This window comes from Macrosteles quadrilineatus, unplaced genomic scaffold, assembly GCF_028750875.1.
Source record: "Macrosteles quadrilineatus isolate MER2022 unplaced genomic scaffold, UCM_ALF_1.0 Scaffold_8__2_contigs__length_117827958, whole genome shotgun sequence".
NCBI classification, from domain to species: Eukaryota; Metazoa; Arthropoda; class Insecta; order Hemiptera; family Cicadellidae; genus Macrosteles; species Macrosteles quadrilineatus.
The window spans coordinates 114687811-114702378 of record NW_026542601.1 but is presented as its reverse complement, the minus strand read 5'-3'; the positions used below and the strand labels follow the sequence as shown (position 1 = coordinate 114702378).

General features: G+C 32.9%; 1 protein-coding gene across 1 annotated transcript; it reads left to right on the top strand.

The window, feature by feature from the left end:
* The first annotated feature begins 731 nt into the window (after positions 1–731).
* LOC128999215 (uncharacterized) lies at positions 732–1803 on the top strand. The gene is made up of 2 exons (XM_054425607.1): positions 732–886; positions 1411–1803. The coding sequence occupies exons 1-2, from the start codon at positions 758–760 to the stop codon at positions 1597–1599; spliced, it is 318 nt and encodes a 105-aa protein (XP_054281582.1). The 5' UTR covers positions 732–757; the 3' UTR covers positions 1600–1803.
* The last annotated feature ends 12765 nt before the right edge of the window (positions 1804–14568 follow it).

The window sequence follows — 14568 nt, the reverse complement described above, 5'->3', positions numbered from 1 at the left end:
GGTGTCGAAAGTTTCCGTCGACGTGTCGGGGTGGACGGTTGAGAGAGCTGGCACCGCGGAGGCTGGCACACGGGAAAGGTGTCGGAGGTGTGTCGGTTTGGAAGGGTGTTTGTTACCTGATGTCGGGCGTACGACAAGATGTATTATAAATATTTTTATTTAAAACTCGATTTTTAAGGTGGTAACGTTTGACTGACAAACGCTTCTCGCTTCTGCCATTTAGTGTTGAGTGTAGATAGTTTTCCAAATGTGTGGAGTAAATAGAATGTTAAATTGTTAGCCTTATGTAAGAAATAATGGATAAATAATAATATCTTAATAAATTAATTTAAAAACACTTATGGTGGACTTAAAAGCGCTTTTATGGCATGTCATTTAACGATGACGTTGTTTACCATGAAAACAATTTGTTTAATAAGGATATTTGTACATTTATATCTGAAATTCATTTATATCATAAAACTACTGTTTGTATATTTAAATAAATATTTAGCGCTGAGCTGATAATTATCCTTGATGATGCAAGGCTTATCGTGGCGTGCAAAAACTCTTGATAGGGATTATCATGGATGCAGCATTAGTTTATCAAAACATAATAATTTGCGTAACCATTACAAAGTGCAGCGTTGCAGCGTGTGTGTTTAATGACTTCCGACTGATAACGTAAATACCACGTGTGGAGGTTAAGGTCAAAGACGTCATATCTTATCAGTATATATATAGATATATAATTCGCGCACACAAAATCATTATCATCATGTCTTCCTCCAACGCGCTGACCACACCCTCCACCTGGGACGTTTCCATCGTCGAGGGATCAGGCCTGGAGAGTCTTGAAGACCTCTACATTATCTTGAAGGCAGTGTTCCCTCAACCTAATGTTCAGGTAGGAAAAAAATAAAAATATTATTGATAAAAAACTTTAGATTTATAAACGTTATACTTTATATCTTTAAAATGTTTTCAACCAAATTCACCTAAGATTCAATAGTGATGATATGTTATATCACTATCTGATAAATACACTGTATATTAAACTTATTTGCAAGTAATAATACCCTAAATTAAATAATCATACTTATGAATTAAATTATCAATGTCAATTTCTATTTTTATATCTACATTTTGAATTATGATTATTTCAAAAATGATTGCCCAAAAAACTAAATTGTCATTGTATGGAACAAGAAGGCTTTAATTTATCGTTTCATGTTCATCATTATTTTCTTTGTTAATTAATGTTTAGGTTGATTAATTATTTTTTTACCTATAAATTAAACTTATGACTAAACCTATAACTAAACTTTGATATATTTCTAGATAAGGTACAGAAGATAACAGCACTTAATTTATTTTAACACACGTTTAAAAAATATTATAAATTAATTTTATTTTACATGTTTGTTTAAGTTTGAACGGAGGGATGACCAAACATACAGAGTACGGCTGCCGTATTGTGTGAAGCTCACATCGCTCCAGGCCAGGTTTGGGGAGTATGCTGGGGCAGTGACAATAATCTCCGCTGCGGCAGACCTCACGTTGGCTCAAACCAGACGCCTGGCTGAGCTGCGCTCGAAGATCATCAATAGTAAGAGATAGTGAAAAACCATCAATTACTATAGTACAATTCATCGTAGGGACTAGCCAATTATAGAAAAATACATTTTATAATTTGAATAAGAAATACTCCATATCATTGTCAAATATAAATTACTATTCTATTGTAATCTGTTAACGATGCAAAACTATCTTGCAACGATTAAACTCAAATTTTGTAAACCATGTAATACGTGGTACAGAGAATCTGACAATCACCCTGCAAGTAACACTCATTTAAAAAATACATTGGGCTATTTGCCAATTATTGAGACCGAGTCTGCTGCAAAATGTAGGCTTAAAACCTATTACTTAACAAATGGTGAAGGATACATCGATATAGGTAATTTTTTAAAATATCACACGAAACCTTTGATTATTTCAAAAATTCAAGAACACCTTCTTAAGTCGAAAACTCTGAAATGTAATATTATTTTAAAATGTATCTATGCAAGAACTGAAGGAGAAGAAGATGAAATCAAAGAACTGTCATTTAAGACTGCAAACGAGCCCATACTACTAGGTACAGATCTAAACACGTATTGTAAAAACGCTTTTGATAAACTTTTAACAGAACAATCAGAACACCAAGGTAAAGGTTCAGGATGGAGTCTAAAGAGTATTATAGGGCTGGAACTAAGAATTAATAAATACTATCCATTAAGAGGATGTAAACATATATCCTTACCAGCTTTCATTGCAAACAAGAAAGCTGTTGTAAATGTAAAGAATCAGGATGATTATTGCTTCAAGTATAGTATATGGGCGAAAAATGTACCTCGTAATCCACAAAGAGTCCGCAATTATATTGATAATGCAGAAATGAATGCAGCGTATGACTGGGACTGTATTAACTATCCTGTAAAACTTAAGTCAATACCTAAATTTGAACAGATAAACAATATGTCTATAAATATATTTGGAATAGAAAAGAAACACAATAGTGAGGAATATATTGTATATCCTATTAAAGTAACAAAACAAGAAAAAGATGATCACCGTGATTTATTACTATTGAAAAATGAAACAACATCTCACTATGTGTGGATTAAAAACTTTGATAAATTAGTAAGCGCGCAAACCTCTAACCACAACGGAAGAAAATTTGTTTGTAAATCATGTTTAATCCATTTTAATGATAAACCTACCTTCGATGTACATAAACAGCTATGTAACAATCATGAACCTGTTGCTGTAGAAATGCCTAATGAAGATAATTGTAAACTTAAATTTAAAAATTTCAAACACCAACAACAAGTCCCGTACATTGTATATGCTGATTTTGAAAGTATATTAATACAAAAAAGTCCATGTAATAATTGCAATTCTTTTACCTGTAAAAATCCCAATGAATGTTGTATTAACTGTTTCCGAGTCAACTGTAAAAATTTGAATCAATGCTGTTTGAACTGTAAAAGACCGAATTGTAAGAACTCCCACACCTGCAAAACTAAACATGCTACGCAAAATCAATCTACCTCTTCAACTGTTGACTATCAAAAGCACTACCCATCAAGTTTTTGTTATTATGTTGTTTCAAGTAATGGTGAAAAATCAGAACCAGTCCTTTTTCGCGGAGAAAATGCTGTGAAGGTATTTTGCCAAAAGATCAGAGATGAAGCTCTTAAAGTGTACGAGACGTACAAAAATAAGTTGCCTATGGAGTTAACGGATGAAGAAGTGGACATGTTTGAACGTTCATCTTGCTGTCACATATGTGAAGAACAGTTTACTGCCGATAATTTAAGGGTTAGAGATCACGACCCTAATACAGGGAAATTTAGAGGTGCAAGTCATTCAAATTGTAACTTGTCATATCAAAATCCACACTTTTTGCCCGTAGTCTTGCACAATATGTCAAATTATGACCTCCATTTTATTATTAAAAGTCTCGATTATGATGAAATGGAAATAAAGGTAATCCCTAATACAGAAGAACGGTATATCTCTTTATCAAAGAAAGTTGCTGCTAGATTTGAAATTCGTTTTCTTGATTCGTACAAATTTATGTCTAGAAGTCTTGATGAACTAGTCAAAAATCTTGACAAAAATCAATTCAATGAAACACTTTCTTATTTCGGTTATGATAAACTTAATATTGTTACAAAAAAAGGCTGTTTTCCCTACGAATACATAGATGGCTGGGAAAAATTTAATGAGACTAGCTTGCCTTCTATTGATCAGTTTTACAGCTCTCTAAATAAGTCAGAAGTTGCTGTAGAAGATTATAATAGGGCTGTTGAGGTTTGGAACAAATTTAACTGTCAAACCTTAGGAGAATTTTCTGATATCTACCTTAAGACTGATGTGTTACTATTAAGCGATGTATTTGAAAATTTCCGAAAAGTTTGTAAATCCAATTATGGTTTGGACCCAGGTTGGTATTTCACAGCTCCTGGCCTTTCGTTCGACGCATGTCTTAAATTGACTAAAGTTGAAATCGATTTGTTAACAAGCTATGAACAGTACATGTTCATAGAAGCTGGTATTCGTGGTGGTATTTCTATGTGCACTAAACGTTACTGCGAGGCATCAAATAAGTATTTAGTTTCAGAAACAAATCTTGACTCGGAATCACAACCTGGTGTCAAACCTATGGATCAGGGACTCTGGACAGTTGATAATTCAAACTTTATATTATTCCTAGATATAAATAACCTTTATGGGGCTGCAATGGGAGAAAGTTTACCGTTAAAGGACTTTAAATGGTTAACCCCTGTTGAAATTGATGAAGTAAAAAATAAAATTAATGATATTGGTGAAAATGATGAAGTAGGGTTTATACTTGAGGTAGATCTAGATTATCCGGCACATCTACATGAACAACACAACGACTTACCATTTTGCGCCCAAAGAAAAGTACCACCAGGTAGTAAACATTCAAAATTGTTAACAACTTTAGAACCTAAACGTAATTACATAATTCACAGCCAAGCGTTAAAACAGGCCGTAGAGCATGGATTGGTTTTGGTTAAAATCCATAGAGGTATGAAATTTGTTCAGTCTAAGTGGTTGTATGGATACATCGAAAAAAACACAACATTTAGAAAAAATGCGCAAAATGAGTTTGAAAAGGAGTTTTTCAAACTCATGAACAATTCGGTTTATGGCAAATGTATGGAAAACGTAAGAAACAGAATGAATATGGAAATAGTTTGTAGCACTAAAAGGCTCGATAAGCTTATTGCTAAGCCTAATTTTCGTGATAGAACTATATTTACAGAAAAACTGATAGCAGTTCATCTAAATAAAACTAAAGTAAATTTTAACAAACCCATTGCAGTAGGTATGGCTATTCTTGAACTAAGCAAAATCGTAATGTATAGATATTTTTATGATATTTTTCCTCGTGTATTTGGTCAAGGAAATGTAGAACTATTATATACAGATACGGATAGTTACCTTATAAATGTAAACTCAGTTGACGTATATGAGCAAATCAAGGAGAATATACATTACTTTGACACTAGTGAGTACCCAATAACACACGCTTGTTTCTCTCTCGATAATAAGAAAAGACTTGGTGTTATGAAAGATGAAACTTTATCAGTTCCCCTAAAGAAATTCATTGGTCTTAGGACAAAGCTATATACTACTCTTAGTAAGAATTATGATTGTAAGAAACGTGCTAAGGGTGTAAAGAAAAGTGTTGTTAAAAATGAAATAACTTTTCAGGACTACGAGAGAGCTTTGTTTTGTAATCAAAACCAGTACAAAGAAATGAATATAATTAGGAGTAGGAAACATGATGTATACACAACGAAAGTACGAAAACTAGCGTTATCGTCTCATGATGATAAAAGATTTGTATTAAATGATAATATCCATACCATGGCATATGGCCATTACAAACTAATTGAGAATAAAAAAAGGAAAATTGATTTACACAAAGAACTGATTGCAAAAAAAGCTAAAATGACCAATGATTCTTGTTAAGCTCAAATTATTTGTTAGATTTGTATGTAAGTTAATTTAGTTTTTTACTTTTCAGATAATGTTTTTTTGGAAACTGTACCGGTCAGGTACGAACAACTTTCTGTTGACGAGGGCTTCCTTAATATGCCTGAATACGAGAACATGGGTCGGGTTGCTATACCTCTGCACGCATTTTTCCCTTCCTGTATTTACACTATAACCTTAAATCCTGGAGAAAGAAAAACCATATCTGCGGGTATAAAAATTAGAATACCTGAAGGTTATGAAGGACAAATTCGACCGGTAGCATGGCAAGCGGAAACTTTCGGGGTGACAGTTTTAGACTCTCCAGCGTCTATTGACTCCAACCATACAGACGTAGTCAGGGTTAACCTAATAAATCATGGAAACGAGCCGTTCAGCATTAATTACTGTAGTCACATCGCAGATCTTGTCCTAATAAAGGTTGCTAGGGTGTGTTGGGTCTTAAACGGTGGTTCCGAAGATCACGATGATCCGGACTGTAAATTAGAGGAAATAATTGTTGACAATCATGTGTCTGTCATTGTAAGAAGGGACATTATCTAGTTACAAATAAATCAAGTAATTTGAGCTTTACAGTAAATTTATGTAAATAGTGGAATAATAGAAAGTATTATGACTGTAATGAAAAAAACTGTAAACTTAACTTATCTATTTAGTTTGATTGTTTATGTTTTTAATTACTGTAACCATTGAATCTTCAAATTAATACATAGATTTTTTTTTCATAATTTTGTAAGTGTAACAATTATATTTGACATTTGTTATGTATATTTGTAATTTTGATATGTTTGTAAATAAATATAAATTATTTTGACATACAATCTGTGTTCAGTGTTATTTATTACCTACCTTGTTTCAGATTAATTTATCTCCCTTTCATTTATCTGATATAAATATATATTTATACACAATTAAATATTACGTCATGAATAAAAACATAGTTATATCAATCAAAATAAGAGAATAGCATCATTTGATGTTTGACTTTCAAGACGATGAAACCAAGTATCGACAAGTTTGGAGGTTATATAGGTTTTACTTCCAAAGAAAACGTTGTAGTAGGACCTTCAGGAATAGGTTTCAAGCTAACTGATAAACAAAATTTTAATATTGAAAACAAAAGGTTAACAAACGTAGGGGAAGCTGTCGATTCTAGTGATGCCGTTACTTTAAATTATATTTCATCAAAATGTCTATTGTTAGAGGATAAACAAGTTAATTTAAGAAAGAGAAAAATTGTTAATGTCAATGATCCTGAATCAGACATGGATGTTGTTAATAAGAGGTACTTTCAAAATAGTATGGACAAAGAACTACGAGATACTATTAAGTTTGATAGAAAGAAATTTATTATTGATTGCGAAAATCATAATATTAAAAATATATCAAACCCTGTAGATGGAAAAGATGCAATATCTCTCGATTATTTCAAAAGCAATACTTTAATGTATGAAAATGGCAATTTTAATGCTAAAAGAATGAGAATTAACAATATTGGAGATCCTACCGAGTTAACGGATGTAGTTTCTAAACAATACATCGAAAATTATGTTAATTCACAGATTAATTTAAAATGTGTGACTTTTGGTATCAATGATGAAATTAATATGAAGAATAAACGATTGAGCTTTTTTAAAATTGAAAAAGATCCAACCGATGACTCTGATGCAATAAATAAACTTTATCTAGATAAAGAATTAGTTAGGGTAAATCAAATAATTAGCAAGACGGTGGAATCCTTCATTAAACCAGAAAAAGGAGAATTAAACTTTAAAAAGTTTATAATTAATATAAATGAAGCCATAAATAATTATTCTCCCATTACTTTAGGTCAGGCAAGAACACTCATGCAGAAGTATTTATACATTGATGACAAAAGTGAAGTAAATATCAATAATTCAATAATAACAAATGTCAAAAAGCCAATTGAAAGACATGATGTTGCAAACAAAGAATATGTAGATGAAACAGTACGAAGCAACAATACAACTTTAGTTGAAGTGGTACTGAGGGAAATGATAAAGGATTATATTAAACCTGATATGAATGGTGTCATAGATTTAAAAAAGTATAATATTCAATTGGTTGTCAAAGCGAGCGAGAATGAAAATTCACCTGTGACTCGTAAACAATTAGATGCTTTCAAAAACAGGATAAACTCTGATATGTCACGTATTGATGAAAAGCTTAAGGTTTTTTATCCAGCTTCTTCGTTGACTGCAAGGTCCCGAAATAGAGAAGGTAAGCCCATATCAGATGTCATGAGTGCAATGATAAATGACTTAGCTTATCTTAGGTCTGAAATAAAAACCTTGAAAGAAAGTAAATCAACAGAAGATGATGATAAAGACGACTTTTGGGATAGGGTAGGTAAGTTGAATAGCAAGTAGGACTGGTCATCAGTATGGTTCTGAGCTTCAAACGAGGTGGAGGTCTAATTAATAAGCTTATTGATAACCTACCTTTTGAGGCACATCTGTTGGGTGGATACCAATTTTGTGGGGCTGGTACTAAATTGGAGAAACGTCTGGCAAGGGGCGACAAAGGGATCAATCCACTTGATAGTTACTGCAAGGAACACGATATAGCATACGCTCAGAACAAGGATTTAACGAGTAGACACAAAGCTGACAGGCTGCTGGCCGATAGGGCGTGGACGAGAGTATCGGCTCCGGACGCTAAACTCGGTGAAAAGGTAAACGCTTTTTTAGTAACGAACGCTATGAAAGCAAAACTTAAACTCGGTGCTGGTATGAAGAAATCGAAGTCAGAAAGTGTTACAAAGAAAAGGCAGAAAAGGAGTCCGAAACATGACAGTAAGAATGGAAATACACAGAAGAAACACCTCAAGGATGCTATACTGGCGGCTAAAAACGAACTTAAAAAGAGTAAAAGCAAAGAACTTAAGGTATTGGTTCCTGCAGCGTTGAAAGCTGCAAGAAATGCGATGAGGGGTGGTAAAAAGGATCAAATAAAAAAACCTAGAATCATACCCATACCCAAATCTGGAGGAGCGTTACCGTTCCTGTTGCCATTATTTGCCGGACTGTCTGCCATCGGAAGTCTGGCCGGCGGAGCTACCTCAGTGTATAAAGCCATAAACGAAGTTAACAGAGCAAGAAAGGAAAATGTAAGTGACGTTAAGATTAAAACAGGAAAAGGATTGTATTTGAGACCATACAAACAAGGGATGGGTATTTTTTTAGATCAAACGCACTAACCAATCTGGATTTGGAAAGGTATGCTAAACGATTGAAAATACCTTACTTTAGAGGAGTATTCTCTAAGGATAAACTGCCTTTGCATCCATGGAATAAAGAAGCGATAATCATAAACTTAGACGATGATGATGGGCCCGGGACTCATTGGGTCGCTTTACGTAAAGATGGATCACATGCAAAGTATTACGACAGTTTTGGGAACCTCAAACCACCAATGGAAGTTATACATTATTTAAAAAACTGTATTATTTTGTATAACTATGTTAGGGATCAAAATTTTAACACTGAAATATGTGGACAGTTGTGTTTGAAATTTCTGTCTGATTGTAATTAAAATATTCTCCAATAACTATCTCAGTCATTATTTGACCATCGTACAAGCAACATGTCTCACCTATTTGTAATTTCGGGAAATAGTTCACTCTTAAGCTGTGAAATATTCCCCAAAATTGAACTAGAAAATGATCGAGATTACGTGTTAGGGTTCATCAATTTTGAAACATTTAATTCAATTCCAAATGTTGAGGAAGGGTGTAATATGTTTTATTATCTTACCGATAAAAATGAAGAGGTGGGTATAGAAATACCTACTGGATCATATGAAGTTAAAGATTTGCAAAAGTATTTACGAAAGGTTCTTGGAGATAAGAGAGGTGAAACAGAAACTGACATCGATACTAGCTTATCATACAAAAATGCATATCCCATTAATCATGATGTACTGATAACAATTCAACCAAACAATAATACGTTAAAAAGTGAGATTAAGTGTTCCAAAGACATCGACTTCACTCCTTCAGACTCAATAGGTCCTTTATTAGGTTTCAAAAATAGAAAATTAAACAAGTTTTTCACTCATGTGTCGGATGGAACGGTAAACGTCTTAAAAGTCAATACTATAAACGTGGAGTGTAATATAATTACGTCTTCGTTTGTAAATAGTAATCCAAGTCATGTGATACATTCATTCTTTCCCACTGTTCCACCAGGATTTAAAATAGTTGAAACTCCCGCCAATATAATCTATCTTCCAATCAACACAAGGACGATTGATAACATATCCCTTAAAATAACTGATCAAAATGGTAAACCTATCAATTTCCGTGAAGAAACCATCACAGTAACATTACATCTTAAACGTTTGTAATCATGCCTATGATCTTCACCCCAGTTAAGAACATACCGTATTTGAAAACCGTGAACATTTCTACACCGGACACCGTGAAGAGAGGTTCTCTTTCTAAGAGTAATAGAGACTTTTTAGTATCATTAGGCTTAAAAATTAAACATGGCTGGTAGTATATTACAAGTAAGAGAGCAAATTTACTTTGACGAATCGATAAATAAAATAGAAGTACACGCACATCAACCATATGCTAATTCTTCATTCAACAATAATGATGAAATTAGAATACCAATCCAACATCAAGATATCTATACGTATCCCTGCAACAGTACTCTCTACATCGAGGGGGTGGTTAAATCAACAAATACAAAATTCATTAATAACGGATATGCTTATTTATTTGATGAAATACGATACGAAATCGGTGGAGTTGAAATAGATAGGGTGAAAAACGTTGGAATTACAAGTACAATGAAAGGTTATCTGTCTTTTAATGATAGTGACATTAAAATGTTAACTAATGCAGGCTGGACGAGTGAAAAAGGTAGTTTATTGACTCTCAAAGAAGACAGTACAAATAAAGGTACTTTCTATTTTAATGTCTGCATTCCTCTTAAGATTTTAATTGGGTTCGCTGAGGATTATAATAAAATTATATTAAACGTTAAACAGGAACTTATACTTATAAGATCAAGAACTGACCTAAATGCTATGCTTGGTGAGGTTAAGACTGAAACAGGAGCTGCAGGTACAAGTACAAGTATCGAGCCAACGATGGACATTAACATCAAGAAAATTCAATGGAGAGTTCCCTACGTATTCCCATCAGATCAAGAAAAACTATCTTTACTCAAAGTTATTGAAAAAAATCAATCAATTTTCATCAATTTTAGAACATGGGAGCTTTATGAATATCCTTTATTACCACAATCAAATAGACAGACATGGAATGTAAAAACATCAACTCAGTTGGAAAAACCACGATATGTTGTATTAGCATTTCAAACGGACAGATCAAACAATATCAAAAAAAATGTCAGCGAATTTGATATATGTGACGTTTCAAATGTAAAACTTTATTTGAATTCAGAGTGTTACCCGTATGACGATATGAACCTTGATCAGTCCAAGAATCAGCTAGCGATTCTTTATGAAATGTATGTAAAATTTCAAGAAAACTACTATTTTAAAAAGGGCGAACCCCTATTCACATATAGTGAATTTGTAACACATGCTCCGTTAATTGTAATCGATTGTTCCAGACAAAACGAATCCATAAAATCAGGACCAGTGGATATAAGATTAGAGTTTGAATCGAAAAGTACAATCGCAGCTAAAACTACAGCATATTGTTTAATATTACACGATCGTGTCGTTGAATACAACCCGATGACAAGTTTGGTAAAAAAGTTAGTATGAGGTGAAAAAAGGAAAACAAAAGGTCAGGAACAAGGTCAAGGGTTAGTAGGTTGAGATTAAACAAGTTGTAACGTGATAATTCACAATTTTTATTCCAGTTGCTAACAAGATGTCGAACAGAACAGTCGTATGTGATATCCAAGGGTTCCGTGGACTAAAAAATGAGTTCATCGTGAAGGAAGCAGCTTTTCTCACAACTTCAGGTAGTAAAGTGCAATCGATTATTTTCAAACCACCTTTTCCATATACAGCGTTACCTGAAACACAACAAAAGGTTGCAACATGGGTTAAGCAATTCTGTCATGGAATTGACTGGAATGACGGTTACACTCCATATTTCGAAATGAAGAATATTTTTAACAGGATATTAGGATCTTACGATGTTGTATTAGTCAAAGGTATGGAAAAAAAGATTTTTATTGAAAATACTTTATCGAATAAAACTGTGTCCGTGCGGGATATGGATGAAATTTGTTGTCCAAGAATCAACGATCTGAGAAAACAGATGAGCTTTAGAAAGTGTTTTTACCATTCTCGAACGACTGATCAATGTGCAAGTGAAAATGTTAGACTGTTGTTACACTGGTATATAAACAAGGTTGAAAAGAAATCCACATTATTGGAGATCGAAGACAAAACAGTTGACAAGATTGGAGAAATTATTGATAAATTCAATACGCTTGATAAATACGGTAACAGAACTTTAGCCAATTTAAAAATACAAGAAATATCTTACCTACCGAAAGAGTATTTTGTACATCACGTGTCCCCGAGTGACCTATGGCACGTGTGGGACCTTCTCCCAGATCACAAAAAAGATAAGCTAAAGGATATAATTTACTGCTATGAACATTACAACTCCTCAGGTGCGGGTACAGATCACATCGACGGAAAACCTCAGAGAAAAGAAAATTGTGCAAGATGTACGCAATCGAATTAGAGCTTTTTATTCAAAGTAATCCACAAATCGTTCAACATTTTAACGGAATATTTCACGCTGAAGGTAGAATACCTTCATACATCAACTATCCCTCATCATATATATTCAATACTGGAGACCGATGGGTAGCCGTTTACATTGACGAATTTCATCGGGGTGAATATTTTGATAGTTTCGGTTTACCTCCACCTTACAAAATATTTCTCTTCATTCAAAATGCTACTGAAAAATGGAGTTACAATCGACATCGAATACAGAGTGAATCATCAGACTACAGTGGATACTACACTTTGATGTATCTGATCCATCGATCTTCTGGGCAAGACATTGAGGGGTTTACATCATTATTTTCAGACTGCACAGACGAGGAGAAAGATAAGCGTATCGGTGATCTGTTTTCAAAAAGCTTTAATAGTTCAAAAATTAAGTCAGTAAAACTTGCTGTAGAAAAAATGAAATCTTTATATCATAGGATGGAAAATAGAACCATGTGGAAATAAAATAGTTTTCATTTATATTTTTTCGTTTATTATTTATATTCCCTTGTGTACTACTTATAAGATTACATAAGAATTTAAGAATGCCGATCAATCTCATTTCTGCATAGAACGTGGTAAGAGAAGGTTATCTCATAATAATGAAGGTGATTAATCAAAAACAAAAATTAAACATTGAAAGTTTTGATTTAAAACCGGTCGATAATAGACGAAGACATAGTGGGCTCCTTCCAAATCAAATCAGATGTTTAATTACAGGACCATCATCTTGTGGGAAAACTGCTGTGATGTTAAGCCTAATTACAGATCCTAATGGATTAAAATTTGAAAACATATATGTTTACTCAAAGTCCTTATATCAACCAAAATACCAGTTTTTGGAAAACGTTTTAAAAAATGTAAAAGGAATTGGTTATTATAAATTCTCTGAAAATGAAGAAGTAATTCAACCTTCTGAGGCTAAGAAACACTCGGTGTTTGTGTTTGATGATATAATATGTGATAAGCAAAACAACGTAAGTGCATTTTTTAGTATGGGTCGACACAAAGACGTGGATTGTTTTTATCTTTGTCAATCTTATTCCAGAATTCCGAAGCAGTTAATTAGAGATAATGCTAATATGATAATTGTTTTTAAACAGGATAATAATAATCTTAAACATGTTTATAACAATCATATTAATCCCGACTTAACATTTACGGAATTTGTAGATATGTGTCAAATTTGTTGGAATAAAAAATTTGGATTTTTCGTAATCGATAAAGAAAGTGATCTGAACAATGGTAGATATCGCAATGGGTTCGATAAATTTTTTATAAGGTAATATTGTATGTGATACCACACAGTCTTCATCCAACTTCGAAAGGAAATGGATGTTAAAAAGGAGTTAATCAAAACAAGTAATACGGTAAGAAAAAAATATTTAGCACTGAAACGAGGTATTGTGGATGAAGAAGAAATATTCAAAAAGAAATTTAAACCTATCGTCGATCCTATTAGTGAAATAGTAAAAAATATTGAAGAGAAAAAGAAAAAAAAGAGTGACAAGAATTCATCAATTCTTGATAGTGAACAAACTCCGTCGTCATCACTTAAAGTTATGAATGAAAGCAAACCTTCACAAATTCAAACCAATGAATCATTATCAGAAGAATCGGATTCCAATAGTGAACATGATGAAAACGAAGAAAATTTTAACGATTATATCAATAAATCTATTAACGATAGTAAAAATGAAATGGATCATACGTATGGTGTATATTTAGGTGATAATGATGAATGGATGATTGGAAATAGTAAAATTAACTACGATCCATCTGATAGTTTCATTAAAATAAAAGGTCAAAAATTTAAACCAACAATTGGTTTGTTGGAACTTATGTTTAAGAAGAAACCAAATAAGACACTTATCACTAAAGATGATCTGAATTCTTTTAAAGATATATTACTGCTTACAAATGCTCATTTAGTGAGACATTCTGATGGAGAGAAGGTTCAAGCTACAAATACATTTAAATACAGAAACTATATAAAAAATATTTTTAAGAAAGGGAGTGGGTTAAAAACTCCCTATTTAAAATTGGATACTTATCCATGTGCTCCAGACTATGTGCATTATGATAATATAAATGAAATTGTGGACAGGCTGCGATTATTGAAATTATCAGAGATTTCAGGTAATACTAGTCACAATAACGAAGTTATAAATATAATATCAGAGCTCAGAGATAAAGGAGTTATAGAGTAACTAATATTATGGGTATAAAAGAAGATATTGCTAACGAGTTACATAAGTCGGTAAGAAAGAA